Here is a 15,346-nt window from a genome sequence, read left to right as displayed (position 1 = left end):
TGCCAGAAACCACTCCATGGCATTTCCCGGGCCGTGGAACAGCCTGGCCGTCCTCCGGGCAGCTCCAACCCAACGGGGTCAGGCCCCAGGGCTCCCTCGGCGAGGGGCACCCAAGGAAGCGCCTCCCGGCTGCGACTGCGGCACAGCACCGATGCACCTGAGCTACCCTTAAACTGCAGCTACCCACTGCCRAAACCTGACATTCGGCTCCAGCTATAAAACCTGCTCCAGAAGCTAGACGGTGAGTCCTCCACGGTTCTGGTTAATGCATCCCCACTGAACCTAGCTCAACTATTAGCCAGTGGTAGAGGACAGACGCATCCACAGACACTCTAAGAGATCACCCTGTGAGACTGGTTCTCTGATGGAGAAAACCCACCACAAATGCGCACAGCCAAATCAGGAATTTGGAAGTGGATGAGCTCCAAACCAGGAGGAGCCTGCCCCGCAGTATGAATTACCCTGGCATGTGCTGAACTACTCCAGGAGCTTTGGAGCCACCTCGGAGGTATTGACCAAGCAAGGGAACTCTCTCCATGTGAGAATAAGAAACTGAGAAAAAGCACATTCATTCCTTCACTGATCCAGTTTCTTCTAGTCTCCCCCCAAAGTATGTTTGCCAGACAAGTTTTACTGGAGATGACACCCACAGTTCATGCGTATTACTGCCTATCTCCTGAGAAGGACAGGAAGGGACTTTCTCTTGGGTGGAGAGCAGGGGCAGCTGCCCGGGTGCTGTGTCTGCACCCAGCAGTGTTTCCCACAAGTACAATCTGTGGGGCTCCATCCTCCGGGCTTAAGTCCATGTCAGGGGCTCAAACACCAGGCAGACACAACACAGCAACTGAGTCTTTCATCCCACAGAAAATCATGGAAGCCAGGAACAACGAGCAAAGTGAAAAAATCAATGGAAAGGCTCCATTTTCCTTTTGCTCTTCTCCTGTGCAGTCTCCTCTTGCCTTCCAAGAGGATTTCCAAATCCAACCGGCAATGGTGCCCTTTCGTCCCAGTAAATAGTATCAGTTATCCCACCGTTCCAGCTTGCCGAAAGCATTAGGAAATTACAATACAAGACACGCAAGGCACACCGTAAATCTCCCACTGTTCAACTTGGACAGCCACCTGAAGCAACATTGCTCCGAGTTACCAAAACAGCACTCAAAACACCACCTATGCACAAAAGAACAAACAGCACTTGCTTGATTTCACAGGTCTGACCCACATCCTGTGCAACTAGCCCCAAATGTGGTACAGGGAGGGGAAACTGTACTCGAGCTGTCACTAGACAACAATCCTGTCCTCCGGACCTGACCGTGAAGCATCACTGCTGCTGCAAAACAGGAGATGGGGGAGTGCAGGGCACTTTGAGGAATGACCAGAATAGTAAAAGAGCAGCTACAAGTCGGGGCTGAGGCACCGCTGAAGAGGAGCAGCTCCTTCCCGTCCTATCAGCCCCCGACGCCTGGTTTGAAGCAGAGCCAAGCAAGCACAGCTCCCTTTCCGAGCCCCGCTGTGGCGGGAGCTGCAGGCACCCCATTCCTCATGGAGCAGGGAGACAGCCACAGCTCTGGTTTGACACCTACCCACTTTCTGCTCTGATGAACGACACATGCGCAGCATCTGGTGCAACAGYGCAAGAACAACAAGGGACCAGGAGAGCATTGCCCCAGGCCTTGCCCAGGGAGCGCAGCTCCCCTCCCGGAGGGGCCCAACGCTGCTTTCTGGGGCACGCTGCGTCCGAATACCTTTGCTCTGGCAAATCACTAACCATAAACAAATCAGCAACAGGAAATGGCTGAGCAGCTGAAACACAACCAGCTCTGGAGAGGAGAAGCTTCCAAATACTCACACGCAAATATATGCCCCAAACAACACTTCTGCTACCAGCAAAGAAATGAGCTGCTCACATTACTCGAGTCAGCCAAGGGCGAGCCCTCCTGCAGCCTGAAGCTTGCTCAGTTTGTTCTCTAGAGCTGCAGCGTTTGCTGGCAGCATCTTTAAAGCCAGCTGCCGCTGAATGGCACATCTGTGCCTGGACAAACACAAACACCAAACTACTCATTTGTGCTTTGTGGGCCATGGAAGGAGCTGCTGATACGGGGGTTGTGACCCTAACTCATCCAAAGCTACAGGCAGATTTTTCTGTCTTCCGGAAACAAGTCAGTGTCAAAACATTAGCTGAGCTTTCTGTCGCACCTGAGACTCCTCACTTCCTTAAACAAGAGGCAAACAAAAAACCCTGCACAACATCTGCATGCAAACACATCTCTGCGGCTGTCCGAAGCGAGGGCCTCTGCACCCAGGGCTGCCAGTGCCTCAGGTGACGATCCCCGCCAGCCAGCCAGGGCTGCGGGCGCCGCCGCTGTCACCCTGCTTCTCGCACTGACTCTTTGCTCACTGAGTTTCCAAAGACGAAAACGTGAAAGCTTTCTGCTTTCTGTGTACTACTTTTACATTAAAGTGATACCCGATCCAGTTTTTGCTTCCACCAAGTATCACATCGTCGTACTCACCTTAAGGCATCCTGGGTGTATTATTTCATTACAAATGGAGCATTCCATTAGCATGAGATTAAACTTGCTCTCCTCCTCTTCCACAGTGTCCTCTTTCCCAGCTTCTCCACACACCAGACACACAGCAGTATGAGGCAACACCGGCTGTTTACACATAGCAGAAAGAAGCCTTGATCAGGGCACAGAAAGCATATGGAAATAGAAGATCACAACATTCATTTACAGTATTCTCATTCCAAAGTTTTGGAGAGAGAAGATCAAGAGGGCTTAATTACGCAAGCGGCCGAAGGCTACTTTTCAGCTGATCAATGAAGGCAAGAAGAACCGGGTAACATTCGGGGCTGGGTACCCACCCCAGGCATCACAGGACACGTATCAGGGAATGACAGTGCCCTCCCTGTAGCAACACAGGTCAGTGGGGAATTCCAGGGATGAGAAGGAATAATTGCTTTGTGGGTCCCTTGAATCGGTGAGCTCACACACATGGTGGTCTGTGAGTCACTTTACTGAAATACAGCGGGAGGGAAGAAAAGCAGCCTACAACAGGCCAGGCCCAGCCATTAAGCTTCACAATCTGACCAACAATTTGGCAGCTCCCCCATTTTACAAGCTGGGCAGCCAGAGGTTACGGGAGCCAATCCAGGCCGCACAGSCAGGCCACAGCAGAACCGAGAGGAGGCCTTTCTCTGACCGACGGGCTGTCACAGCACGGGCCTGAAGGCCCTGCTCCAAACCGCAACCCTGTGAAACGCTGCAGAGACACTTAAAAAGAGAATTCCTCTCCTAGAAGGGCGACAAGTGGGAAGGGTGGCGATCTTCCCCCTCCTTCACTGATGTAAAAGGGCAACTGTAGCATCTCATATTTCTGTCCCCCATGTCAAAGCACTGAATGCCAGTCTAATTAAAAAAGCTACCCTTGCGCTAATGAGGAACAAAACTCTGGTTTGCTGCAACAGGGTGTAAGCCTCATTACAAGAAAGATAACTAAGATCCTCATAAGAACCTGGCTGTAATGTGAAATAAAATCAATTAGGTTGTAACTCCTCAACTACGAAGCAGTGGGAGCTAGAGATACGGCTTTTCATGGCAAGGACCTCTCATGTACGGAGTGAATAAAATCTCTAACCGGGTAACTGTATATTGAATCAAATCTATGCGGCAACAGTGTATCCTCCAGGAAATTTCAGACTTAGGGGAAAACCAGCTATGGTAAGACACCGCAGAGCACACCAGCAACTGATACCTTAGCTCTGGCAACACTTTCCTGCTTTCTCATGCCAGTGCTTACCCATGCTCCATTTTAAAAGCATTCTGCAAATGTTATTTAATTCCTATCCTTCTTCCAGGCTCACAACAGGAATCCCCCAGATCCCATTGCATCAGGGGGTAAACCAGAGAAAAGTTAAGTTGTCCTGAGCCCACTTGCTCTGTCTGATCTCCCACACGGCAATAATTTATATCCGTACACAAGCGGTGAGCACGGAGACCCCGGGAGTACTCGAGTTTCTTCTTGCTGGGAGCAAGGGTCTCTAGGGAACATCCTCCGTGCCCCCTCCCTCTGCGCTGCGGAAGGGCTCAAAGAGCAGCTGTGCTGTCATGACTCGTCCTCCCAGCACAGAGCCCCCGCACTCCCTTCACACCCTTCCAACGCATCAGGGAGCGTCCCAGGCTCTCCTGCCTCCCTTCTTGATTGAACCAGCGATGCAGAGGAGCTTCCTGCTCTCCGAAGCGCAGTACAGGCTCTCTTAAGGCTTCCAAGCGTAATGGAAGTCTGGGTCTAGTTAATATTGTCAATGATATTAACTAGAGGAAACAGCAGTCCCAGAACTGTGGGGAATCATCACTTCCACAGAGCCTTGTTTGGACCGTTTTCTTCTTTTTTTGCTGGAAGCTGTTGGATGCGCATCACGACGTGTTCCTATTGCAACTGCTAGCGAACATAACGACCAAGAGCAAAGACAACAGGATCACTTACAGAAATGTAAAGTCCCATTACAAGTTACCACAGTTCAACCGGTTAATTTTCTAGGCTTTTGCTGCTCTAAGGAAGTTTGTAGCATCCCCACTGCTATTTACACCAATGGGAACCTCCAAAGAGTAGAAATGCCGCTAGAGCTCATGTACAGACTGGATGAGGAACCAAAATACCCTGGCTACCAAGCGCTGTGTTCTAACAGGGCTCTTGGAAATAAAACTGCACATACTGACTGAAGAAAAACACTTTTTCATAGGCGGGGAGGGGATGGGAAGACAACTACGCTCAGCCAGAAGAGAACCCAGTTCATCTCCTCCAAAAGGCTCAGCCTGCATATCAAGATTAAAACTGCTTAGTAGGAAAGTTTCCTTCATCAGGCAGGACAATAAAACACACTTCAGCCCTAATTTAATCCCTCCGCAAAAAAGGCAGCAGGATTTCACAATTTCTTCTCCCTGGAGAATAATAAATTCTTCATCCATGCTGTTCAATTCATGCCACACTCCAGGAAATCAAGAGTTCAAAGAAAAGACACTCGAGCTGCAAAAGCACTCTGCAGAAAGGTAGATATTCTATGTACTGAAAGATCCCGGAGAGCCGAATCCAACCCTCTGTGCCAAAACTGCGCAGGGCTTAGAACAGGACAAGGCGTGAGCTACCAGGAGCAACTACTGGAAACACTAAGTGCTTATCAGTTTTTAAAGCCTGACCATGCCACCTAACGCCTCCACTTCAGTTTCCTCAACAGGATTAAAGAAAAAAGCCTAGGTGAATGGAACAGTAACAAGACTAAATCAAGAGTCAGATGAAAATCAGCATAGATAGGGTAATATTACAGTTATGAATAGACAACATTCCTTTCCCTTTAAAAACAAACAACCCCCTTCAGAAACTGATGCTGTTTAATGCCTGCAAACTGAAGGTCTTCCAGTTTATCAGCAGAAGGCTTAAACTTGCCAGGGTAGCTGACCACAGCTAAAATTAGGAGGAAAGCTACAGCTAGTTCTTATTCTTGGGAGGGTGCACTGAACCCTGAGGAGAAACTCAGCGGCACAGTCAATATGAAAGCAATGGCTTCAAAAGGTGCTTGGACAACTTAATGGGAGAATAATCTTTCAATATTTGTCAAGCACAAAGCTATCACTCGTGGCTCAAGAAGCTTCTAAGCAACGTATCACTGGAACCCAGGAAACTGTCTTCGACTACCTACTTGCCCTGTTCTGATGCGCATGGCCAGGCAGCCATTTCCAGTCCCTGCAGAAGACAAGCCCCTGGGCTGGGTGGCTCTCTGGCTCTTCTGGACCAGACCCCTCCCACACGCCTAGGTAACAGCAAACAAATTCACATTCAGATCTCACCTGGCCTGGGGCTGGGGTCACCAGTGCCAAAACCTTGGGGGATGCTGTCTAAGATTTCCCCATATCTTAAATTGGTTAAGTAGTTAAGGTGGTAAAGACAGTTGCAAGGTGGTTGTTCAGGAAAATCAAAAAAGATTCAAACCAAACAGGCCTCTTCCACCTTTGAATCAGAACTTCCCTCTCTTCCCCTTTTCCCCCAAATCCCAGCATTTTAAAGTGATTAGAGAGCTGAATTATGGTGTACTGATAAGCTCCACACCTGCCTTCCACACGACCGAGGACGAAAGCAGCAATATTAAGCTTTAGGAGTTTAAGAGCTTTGCAGGGTGGAAAGCAAGGGGAAGAAAAAGGCAGGGATTACACTGTTCTGCCATTTTACAGACTACTCCAAGGAGAGTCCTCGGTTCCAGGCCTTGTCACCAGGAGACACAGACATAGGAAAGAAAACTCCGAAAGAGCTGGAGCAACAGGCGCACTTACTGCAATGCACTGCCTCATAATGCAGGACTGCTTCATCCTGCCGGGCCCCCCAAATTTCTTCATGTCTTTGCAGAAGTGACACTCGCCGCACTCTGTCCGCAGACACGCCTCGCACTTGCGGCATCGCGTCCTCCTCCGCCGTGCTCCCGCGGTGGTCCGATTAGCTGCTAGCTTCACCGCAGAAGCAGCGCCCAGCTTCCCTTTGGGCCGTCCGACTGCCCTGTTCTGAAAGAGCCAGACACAAAAGGTTAAAGATGCGTCCCGCTTGCCGCAGAGGCTACAGAAATTCCCGGGGCAGGTACTGTATACGTCTCCGATGCAAAACCGACAGATGTATCGCAAACATCCACAGATGGGTAATACTTAGCACACGCATACAATCACTCTTACAGCTAAACGAGTTCCATCAGTTTTTGAGGAAAAGACGCGTTGTCAAAAGACAAAGAAACCAAGGCACAGATACGAGACCCCCCAGCTACACTTCGGCAGGAGGGCAGCCAGAGCCTACTCGCACGCTGCAGGACCTCGTCCCAAGCGACGAGCTTGGCTCAGACCAAAGAGACCATCGGTGCCGTTGCTGAGCTTTGGCTAGGAGGCTCCTAGGACTGTACTCAGATTCAGCCAGAAGGTCTGTTTTCCTCCTTTGGAAATGGAAGAGCCCAAGGAGGCTGCAAAAGCAATTTTGAGGCTAGGTACAACAGGGAAACATTCAGCAACAGTGACTCAAGCCACTGCAATCTTCCTAGAAGAAAGAGGAGAGTATGAACTGCTGCCAAGTGATAAAGTAGGAAATAAAACACAAATACTACAAAACCCTTCCAAAAGGGCTCCCCTCATATCTAGCACTAACAAGTGCTCAAAAATAGCATACTAACCGACGCCGTCCAAAGGCTAGAAAGGGCATCCTGGGTCTAGATTTCAATGACCTTTAAGGCAGTAGCTAAGGGAGCATGAAAAGATTTTGAATGATTAGGTTAACTACAACATATTCACTCTGGACATCTAAACTTCACGTTCCAATCAGAAACTCCACGTTAAACACAAGGACATACAGCTCAAGCCAAATTACAAACTACAATGTAATTGTATGGGGGTAATTACACAAGAACTGGCGTGGCCAATCCTTACCCCGACAGCCTTCTCCATAAAGATGAGCAAAAATAGGCCTGCAAAGCTCATCTGTTGTAGTGTCTATGCAACTTTTCCACTTTCTGCACATCTCAGCATCTGAATGACAGATGAGGCAGTTTCGCTTTCCGTTGCTGCTGAACGCTGGGCAGTCACTAAGGCAGACGGAGGTTGGCTAAAGCAAGCCGCACACAGCTTCCACCGCGCTTTTTAAAAGAGAGGTCCAGGCAGACACACTATTTGGGACTGCGGTGGCTTCCCCGAGTGTCCTACTACGCAAGCCTGCAGAAAAGCCACATTGATGAGCTTTTGACCTTCCTCCCAGCTGACCCAGCGAGCCTCCCCTGTGATTTTATTAACCTGCGCAAGAGCGCCGCTACTTTAACGCAGAGTGTCCATCCCAGGAGCCGCAGTGCTGGGAGAGCAGAGAAGCAGGGAGCTGCACCTCTGATTTTTCCTCTTCACGCAGACTCACTGCCATAACTGGGGTGGGAGAAAGCACTGCTCAGCGGACGAGGCTACGCAGACTTCAGGAAGTTTTTAATTATGTTCCTTCTGAACAGTTTTTGTTCTGCTTGCAAGTTGAATCCTCCTGCGCTAGCTGAGCAGAGAAAGGTGCAGCTCCCCATCAGAAACTGCACCAGAGCGCAGATTTGAGATCAACTTCAAACGTCCTCCAGGATGAACATCTGCCCTTGAGACTAACTTTCACACTCTCAAGGATGAAGTCAGCCCTGGCAGGACTGGCTTAGAAGCACCTAGGTAAGGGCTCATTTTCTTTCTCAGCGTGAACCACCCCTGCCTTCTTTTCAGTCAGTCTCCCTCCACTCACAAACGTGTGAAATGTGAACCAGAGGCCAGACTTGGGTGGGAGCAAAGTGAACTGAAAAGCGTGCGACCACCTGCGCAGTTCCCCTCCGCCAACAGCACGCGGAAGGTCGCACCCAGCCCTAGGTTCGGACACGAGCTAACACCAGTTTTTCAAGAAGGCAAACACCAGTTACGACACCATCGGAACGGTTTGATGTTTTAAATACAATCTCTCTCAACTAGGCATCAAACCGGCTACTCTTCCAGTTGGGAGGCATCTTCCGATTGTCACAGTAACACAAGCCAGGGCCTGATTCCCAGGACCATGTCTTAAACACCAGGACACTGCAAAGATGCAAGGGGAAAAAAGACTCCACCTGACTACGGGATTTGAGAATCCTGACCAAAAAAAAGCAGGAAGGCAAAGGGACAAGGGCAAGTCGGAAGCCAGACCGCACCACACAACTCGGACCCCTTGTAAACTCCCAACACGCGGCACAAGGATGCAGAGACACAGACCTCCGAGCTCGCTGTATGCAACAGATTTCTTACCCACCTTGTCCTCTTCAGTGCACATTCGGAAATTCAAGCCATTGTACTAGCCGCGTTTGTACTAACTTGCCAACTGACCAGAACACCCTCAATCCAACGCACGTTTTCACTGCACCATGTCCCCGTCAGCACGGCTAGAGAGGCCTTGCAGGAATTCCCACTAGTATCTAGTTTCAAGGGGCTCAACTTGGTCGCTTAAAAACCTCAACAGAAGGAAATCTGGCCTGTGGGTTGCTATCCCAAAAAGGGGCTGGGATTCAAGGGGGTAGAAGGAGCCTCCACCATGACTTGGGGTTTATTTAGCATGTGGCAGAGCGCCAGATAAATTCCAGGCTGATGTTAGCGAACAGATACTGCCGCGTTTCCAGCTCAGGCTGCAGCTCTGCAATGTGCCGGCCCCGGGAGCGAAGCCCCGTGAGAGATTTCCTTCGCGGCCCTTGTTCCCACCTCTGCACCGAACTCACAGCCCTCCTGGACACCTCTGCAGGGCAACGGCCGAGCGGTGGGGGACAGCAGGAATCTCTTAAACCGGCTTTACCACAGAGGCCAGCAAAGAGCAGCTCCGCGGCCTCGGGAGCAGGATTGGGTGACACACTCGGCCCCAGGCTAGTTCTGGCCAGACGGCTTCTCCCGCCTGTTAGATCCTATTATCTCTTCTCCCGACAAGGCCACAAGCTGAGACCCTCGAACTCATCGTGAGGCACAGCCTTTGCCTGCTGACGCTGTAGCCCCCAGCAGCCAGCTCTGAGAGCTGTGGAGGAAAGCAAATTTATGCCAAACTTGAACCGGTATTTTTCTAATTCTTACAACAAACCCCAAGGAGCCAAGACCGGGCCTGCCTGACCTCCTACCTCAGGCAAACCCCTATGTTTTCCAGCACCTCCGCAGAAAGTGCGTCCGTGCTCCCCTGGCACAGTGACAGTCCTCCAAAGCAGGGTAGGAGGATGCTGGAGTGATGACAACCGCTCCCCAAGCTCCTAATGAAGGCTGCGCAAATGGCTGCTGAAACCAATCGGAATTAATATACTAAATATCTGCTTCCAGGATATTGAGACCTAGAAGCTGGTGGACTTGCACTGCCTGCCTTCCAAAAGCAGATGTGTTCACAGGCCTCCTGCTGCGTCCCCCCCACCAGACTACTGCTGCGCGATACACAACGGCAGCCACACCGAGCAAAACCGAACTGCCGAGAGCCTGCGGCAATCCCTGTGGGATTCAGCGCAGTGTGGGTACTAGGAACAAGGTTTGGCCACCAAACACAATATACTAGGAACTACAAAGCCATTTACAAGCAGTGAAGGTGGCACCACGTTCCCACTCCACAGCGATTAAACACTCCCACTCTTCAGACCAGGAAGGGGACAAATTAGCAAACTGATTTTCAGGTGTGCTGAGTCCCTACAAACCCCACTGAATTCAGAGAGCTCCTGGTGGACAACAGTTAGGGAGGGGACTGGGTGGGAAGAAGAGGTCATCAATGATTCAAGGCCCTCAACAAGTCCGTACGGATCTGGGAACAAACCCAGGTGTCCCACCTCCAACTCCGTAAGCAACCCCCTAGGAACGCTGCCTGCAGGAGTCGCTACGCTCGAGCGCTAGTTTATCTCGGCTTTGGCAAGCGTTTGGCTGTTGGGAAATTTTCACCGTGTGTGCACAGGTACTTTAACACGCTTCCACCACGTGCCATCTCCCTGCACGGCAGCCTCTGAAGCCACCCCACTGGGTAGCAAAGCAGTTCTGCCTGCCCGAGCCCAGGGCCGGAGGCGGCAGAGGGCCGAAGAACCCATGTGCCCCCAGCCCAGCTCTTAGACAACAGAATCTCAACTTTGATGTTTACAGCAACATTTTTCTAACCTTTGCAGTTGTGAAGAATAACTAAAAAGACCTTGGATTAACAGAAATAGAGGGTGATCACATTTTGGAGATGTACCTTTCAAGAGCCATCAGCTGCCAAACGCAGGGTAAGTAAGTGCTGATGCTGTAACCACCACCCCCACCACCCGCTTGGCTCTGCTGGAGCTGTCCCCAGGCACCTTCACATACAAACCCCCCTGCTCTGGGGAGGAAGATCAGCTGACGGCACAAGCCAGGCTAGGAGCAGGGTCCTGGCCTGCCCTAAAAGCAAGGCTGACAACGCCTGCAGCCCTGAAACCAGCTCTTCTGCAAGTGGCCTTTGTCTGGGCATGGGTCTCGTTCCTCCGTTCAGCCTCATGCGCTGCCTGACTGCTGCCGGCAGCACCGTACCGTTATTTCAGCCTCAACACTTCCCACCGAAATTCAGGCGCAGGCGCAGGCGCAGTGCCCTTCTGCAGGGCTTACGCGTGCGGCCAGCTCGCCGAGACCCTGAAGGGCTTCACGTCCCAACCAAGCGCAATGCGACCAGCTAATGTATCCACTGCACAAATCTCCCCAAGAAAAGACATTTTATGTCTTTAGCTTTCATATTTTTGAGGTGCTGGATGAACATACCCCTTCCACTTGCAAGACAGGGGTGTTTTGCTTTCATAACAGATGGATGGATTTCAGTTTATTCTATTTGCAGTAGTTGGGCCAAGTCCGCACAACAGCATCAGCCCGGAAAGGCAAGCGAGGAGCCAGGACCTCCTGGGCGCCAGCCCCGTGCCTACACCTTTGTACAGCCCTGCTGCTCCATACAGCTCTTAACAGAACCAGACTAGAGGAATTTAAATACCAGCACTTTCTTTATATTGTCAGATAAACACACACTAGGGGGAAAAAAAAGACAACATCCTCACCACAATTTACAATTGTTGTCAGCTAAAAGAGCTCTTAAACGCACCAGGTCACGGGCAGAGAGGGAGCGCTGGAGAACCCGCCGCCGCCCCAGAGGAGGCCTCTGCTCCGCGATTTCCCCGCCGCTTGCCAGGCATCACAGCGGCCAGGAGGCAGAGGTGCATCTTCCCAGGCAAACAGGGGGAAGCTCTGAAGGACGACGCTCCCAGCCTGTCGCCCAGAGCCGGCGAAAGCGGCACGAACTTTCGGCATCGTTCCGGTAACGCGTCCCTCTCCCAGCCTCCGACTCTACGCACGCGAGGTTCGAAAGGGAAGCAGCCAAACTGGCTGTCACCAGAAGTGACCACAGTGGGGACCGGTGACATGCACACTAGCACGCGGGACGGAGACCCAAAGTCATTTTACAAGACGTCTCGAGGAGGAAACAGAGCCTCTCATTAACACTCCGGTAACTCGGAAATACAGCGACCGGTGTTAGGGCGGCTGGCGGCCCCTTACACGGACCCTGTCTGGTACTAGACAGCACAGCGAAGTCACCAATTCCTCACTGTTAAACCCGTATCCCTTCGGTAACTGCCAGGATCCCTGCTCCAAGGGAGAACTTGGCCAGGGAGAGAAGGAGAGGAGAGGGCGCCGTGACGGCAGGAATTCAGGGGTGCTGAGGACGAAGTGAGTTGAAGACGGCAAAAAAAATCAGGGCGTTGCTGTCAGCAAAGTCCTTAAAAACCCCATCGGCTCAAGAGGGCAAACCAACGGCTCAGGTTTAACGCCTTTGACTAAAGCCAACCTGCCCCAAAGTTCACGCGCACGAACTCCATGAGATTTCTGTTCCCCTCTAACGGCGAGGGTTTACAAGAGCCACATCGGCTGCCGCCGGCGCACGCTCCCGCGGGGCCGAGGCATCGCGCCAGGCACCTCACGCCCCAAAGCCCCCCGCTGAACAAGGGGCATCGCAGGGCAGGGGACAGCCATCACGCCCAGGCGTCCCCAGGCAGGATTAAGACTACCCGGATGGTCAAGGGCTGTCATCTCCGCCAATTCGCATCTACGGACTTTCCCGTCCTCTGGTGCAAAAAAAATGATGGAGTCGCTAGCGACCGCCGCTGCGGGTCACCACACCGAGCTCCAAGACTGAACAAACAGGTCCATTTCCCACAAGTAAACGGAAGAACTTGCACCTTGCAGGTTCATCTGCGTGTTAGCGACACTCCAGCAGCTTTCTGCCAACATAGCTACGTTGTTTAGGGCATGATAAACTGGCACGTCTGTGCCAGTGCAAGTGCCCCAGTTTATTCTCCTCTGGCGGTGAGGAGGCAGAAGTTAGGCCTGGAGGGTGGAATAAGATACACTAGCAAAAATATGCTTCTGTAGATAAGCTGCATCCAAAGCAGGAGCTCTTAGAAAGAAAGGAGACCAGTAAATTATACGGACTTGGGGCACCTTCTGCAAACGTAGCTTTTCTCACTGCTACTTCAGAAAAATCCCCCCAGCCTCCACCCAGGAGTATTTTTCTTGGGGTAACTGTTCACACAAGCAGCTTTTGCTAGACCAAGTGTCACTATCGGAAATCTCAGCCCTGGGCACCTGGAGCGGCCCGGCGCCGCGGGGCTCCACCGCAACAAATCCCATCCGCGCTCGCGCCGGAAGACCTGACCATCCTATTTTCTTAGTTTAGACCCGGGGAGAAAGGACAGACTGAAGGTGAAGGGTAGGAAGAAACTTGCACAAACTCCGCAGCCCCTGTCTGAGCACTACAGTTGTGACACCTGTAGAGTTAAAATGTTTCGGCCGTTACAGAGCAGGGACTATCACAGGGGGATAAGGCTACGCGACACTGATTTAACATTTCCTACGTAGAAAAATACAGCAACTACATGCGTTAAAAGCAGACTTGTATGAAAATATAATTGGGTCCACGCTAAGCTTTTCCTCATTCTAACTGTTTTGAACAAAGAGACCAAAAAACACTTCATATGCCTTTGCTATGAAGGCCACAACGTTAAAATTCAGGTCCAGATCAAAACTTTTAAAGAATCACACAGGAAGGATCGCCACTTCTCTACGTTAATTTTTGTTTTAAGCTCCTAAGATACACAAATGCTATCGAGTCTTACGTTTTAGCAGAACTGAAGAATCCCAGAATATAACCAATGTTTCAGATTCATCCAGCAAGAACTAGCACCTTCAGCAGTGATTTCACAGCTGTTTCAATGCAGCTGAGACCAATCTGTTCTTCCAGCTATTACCTCTTTAAAAAAGAGCATGCAGTAATCACATCAAAACAGGGAAGCAAATGGAAGAGGCCTAGCGTGGGACAAAGTTTAAAAAAAGGGAAGAGGGGCTGGGATGTTCTCGCTCTGGGCCCTGGGAGTTCGGCAGCGATCTGAGCAGCAGCACTGGCCTGTTCATTCACACAACCCTTGGAATTAAGCAAAGGCTTTATTAAAGTTACTCATCCAAGAACCGGCTTAGTTTCTTGGACTGCCGCGACAACAGGCCAGTGCAGCACATTAACATCTCTCTTAACACTTCCACACCAGCTCTGCCCCCGCCGGGGAGCACCCAAGGTGCACCACCGCCATCCAGCCTGAACTCTTTTTCCAGCCTTGCTTTCTTGGTACAGTTATTGAACAAAAAGTAGCACAATTAGTATAAGTGAAATGGGTGTTGGTGGCTAGACTCAATACCTGGCCTATGTACCAACTTGTTGCAAATTATGGGGCTATTTTGAAGAGCAAATCACCTTGAGTTATGAACAAAAATACCAAGTTTATGCTTAAATTGCATACACATGTATGCATTCTATTCCTGGTGCATTTTTAATTGCTTAGGCAGTTCTTAGAAAGTAAAATCTGCAATCTAGAACATATGTTCTGGATTATTTTTCACAGATTACTCCATAAATATCAAAAGTTTATTCTCTTTCACCCAAAGGGGGGGAGAAGAAAAAAAAAACTTCAGAGAACAGACCCTGGAAGTATTAATGAAAGTTCTCTTTTCATTTTAACCCACATCCTTTTCTTTATGCTCCATCCCTCGTCCCCGGGAACGGAAAGGCGCTTTCGCCTGTAAACCCAGCCGAGGCGAGGTAACTCGGCTCGGCATCAGACTCCTCCTGAAGTCACGCAGCCCTCGCAGCTATTCGAGGAATCTTATTAAAAAATAAATAAAAAAATATCTGGGAACGGGAGGAAAAAGGCCGGCGAGGCACGAGCACACGCTCCGGCCGCGTTCGCCCCCGGAGCGGCGCGGCAGCCCCGCTGCCCCCGCCGGGCGCGGCCCCGGCCCCGGCCCCGGCCCCGGCCCCGCTCCGCGCCCCGCTCCCGCCCCGCGCCGCCGACACGCCCGGGGCCGGGGCCGCTCCCGACCCCACATTGTTCCCGGCCCCGCTGCCGGCGCGGCGCGGCGCTGCCCGGCCCGGCCTCCTCCCCTCCCTCCCCTCCCTTCCCCTCCCTTCCCTTCCTGCTGCAAACTTCGCCGCCCAGCCCCGGACCTGCTCCGGCCCCGGCTCGGGCCCCGGCCCCGGCGCCAGCCCCGGCCCCGGCTCGGGCTCCGGCTCCGACTCGTAGTCCTCCTCGTCGGCGCTCGCAGACATGGCCATGGCTCATGGTGGGCCCAGGCGGAGCCGCGCTGACATGGCTGGAGCGGCGCTGCTGGCGGAGCCCCGCTCCCCGCACACACACACACACATGCAGGAGGAGGAGGAGGAGGAGCGGGAGGAAGGGGGCCGGGCGTGCCCCTGCCAGGCGGCCAGGAAGGGGCTGGCCCTGCCGGCA

General features: G+C 51.7%; 1 protein-coding gene across 8 annotated transcripts in view; it reads right to left on the bottom strand.

The window, feature by feature from the left end:
- Positions 1–15,346, bottom strand: part of KDM2B (lysine demethylase 2B) — a 120,674-nt gene that overhangs the window by 11,363 nt on the left and 93,965 nt on the right. For all 8 annotated transcript variants that reach the window (XM_026058838.1, XM_026058841.1, XM_026058840.1 and 5 more), the window contains 2 exons: positions 6,327–6,551; positions 2,514–2,657 (listed from right to left, as the gene is read on the bottom strand). In XM_026058838.1, coding sequence (XP_025914623.1) covers positions 2,514–2,657; positions 6,327–6,551 — 369 coding nt within the window. The remainder of the gene's footprint in view (positions 1–2,513; positions 2,658–6,326; positions 6,552–15,346) is intronic.

Source organism: Apteryx rowi, unplaced genomic scaffold (genome assembly GCF_003343035.1).
Source record: "Apteryx rowi isolate R43461 unplaced genomic scaffold, aptRow1 scaffold_15, whole genome shotgun sequence".
NCBI classification, from domain to species: domain Eukaryota; kingdom Metazoa; phylum Chordata; class Aves; order Apterygiformes; family Apterygidae; genus Apteryx; species Apteryx rowi.
This window is presented reverse-complemented; position numbering and strand designations above follow the sequence as displayed.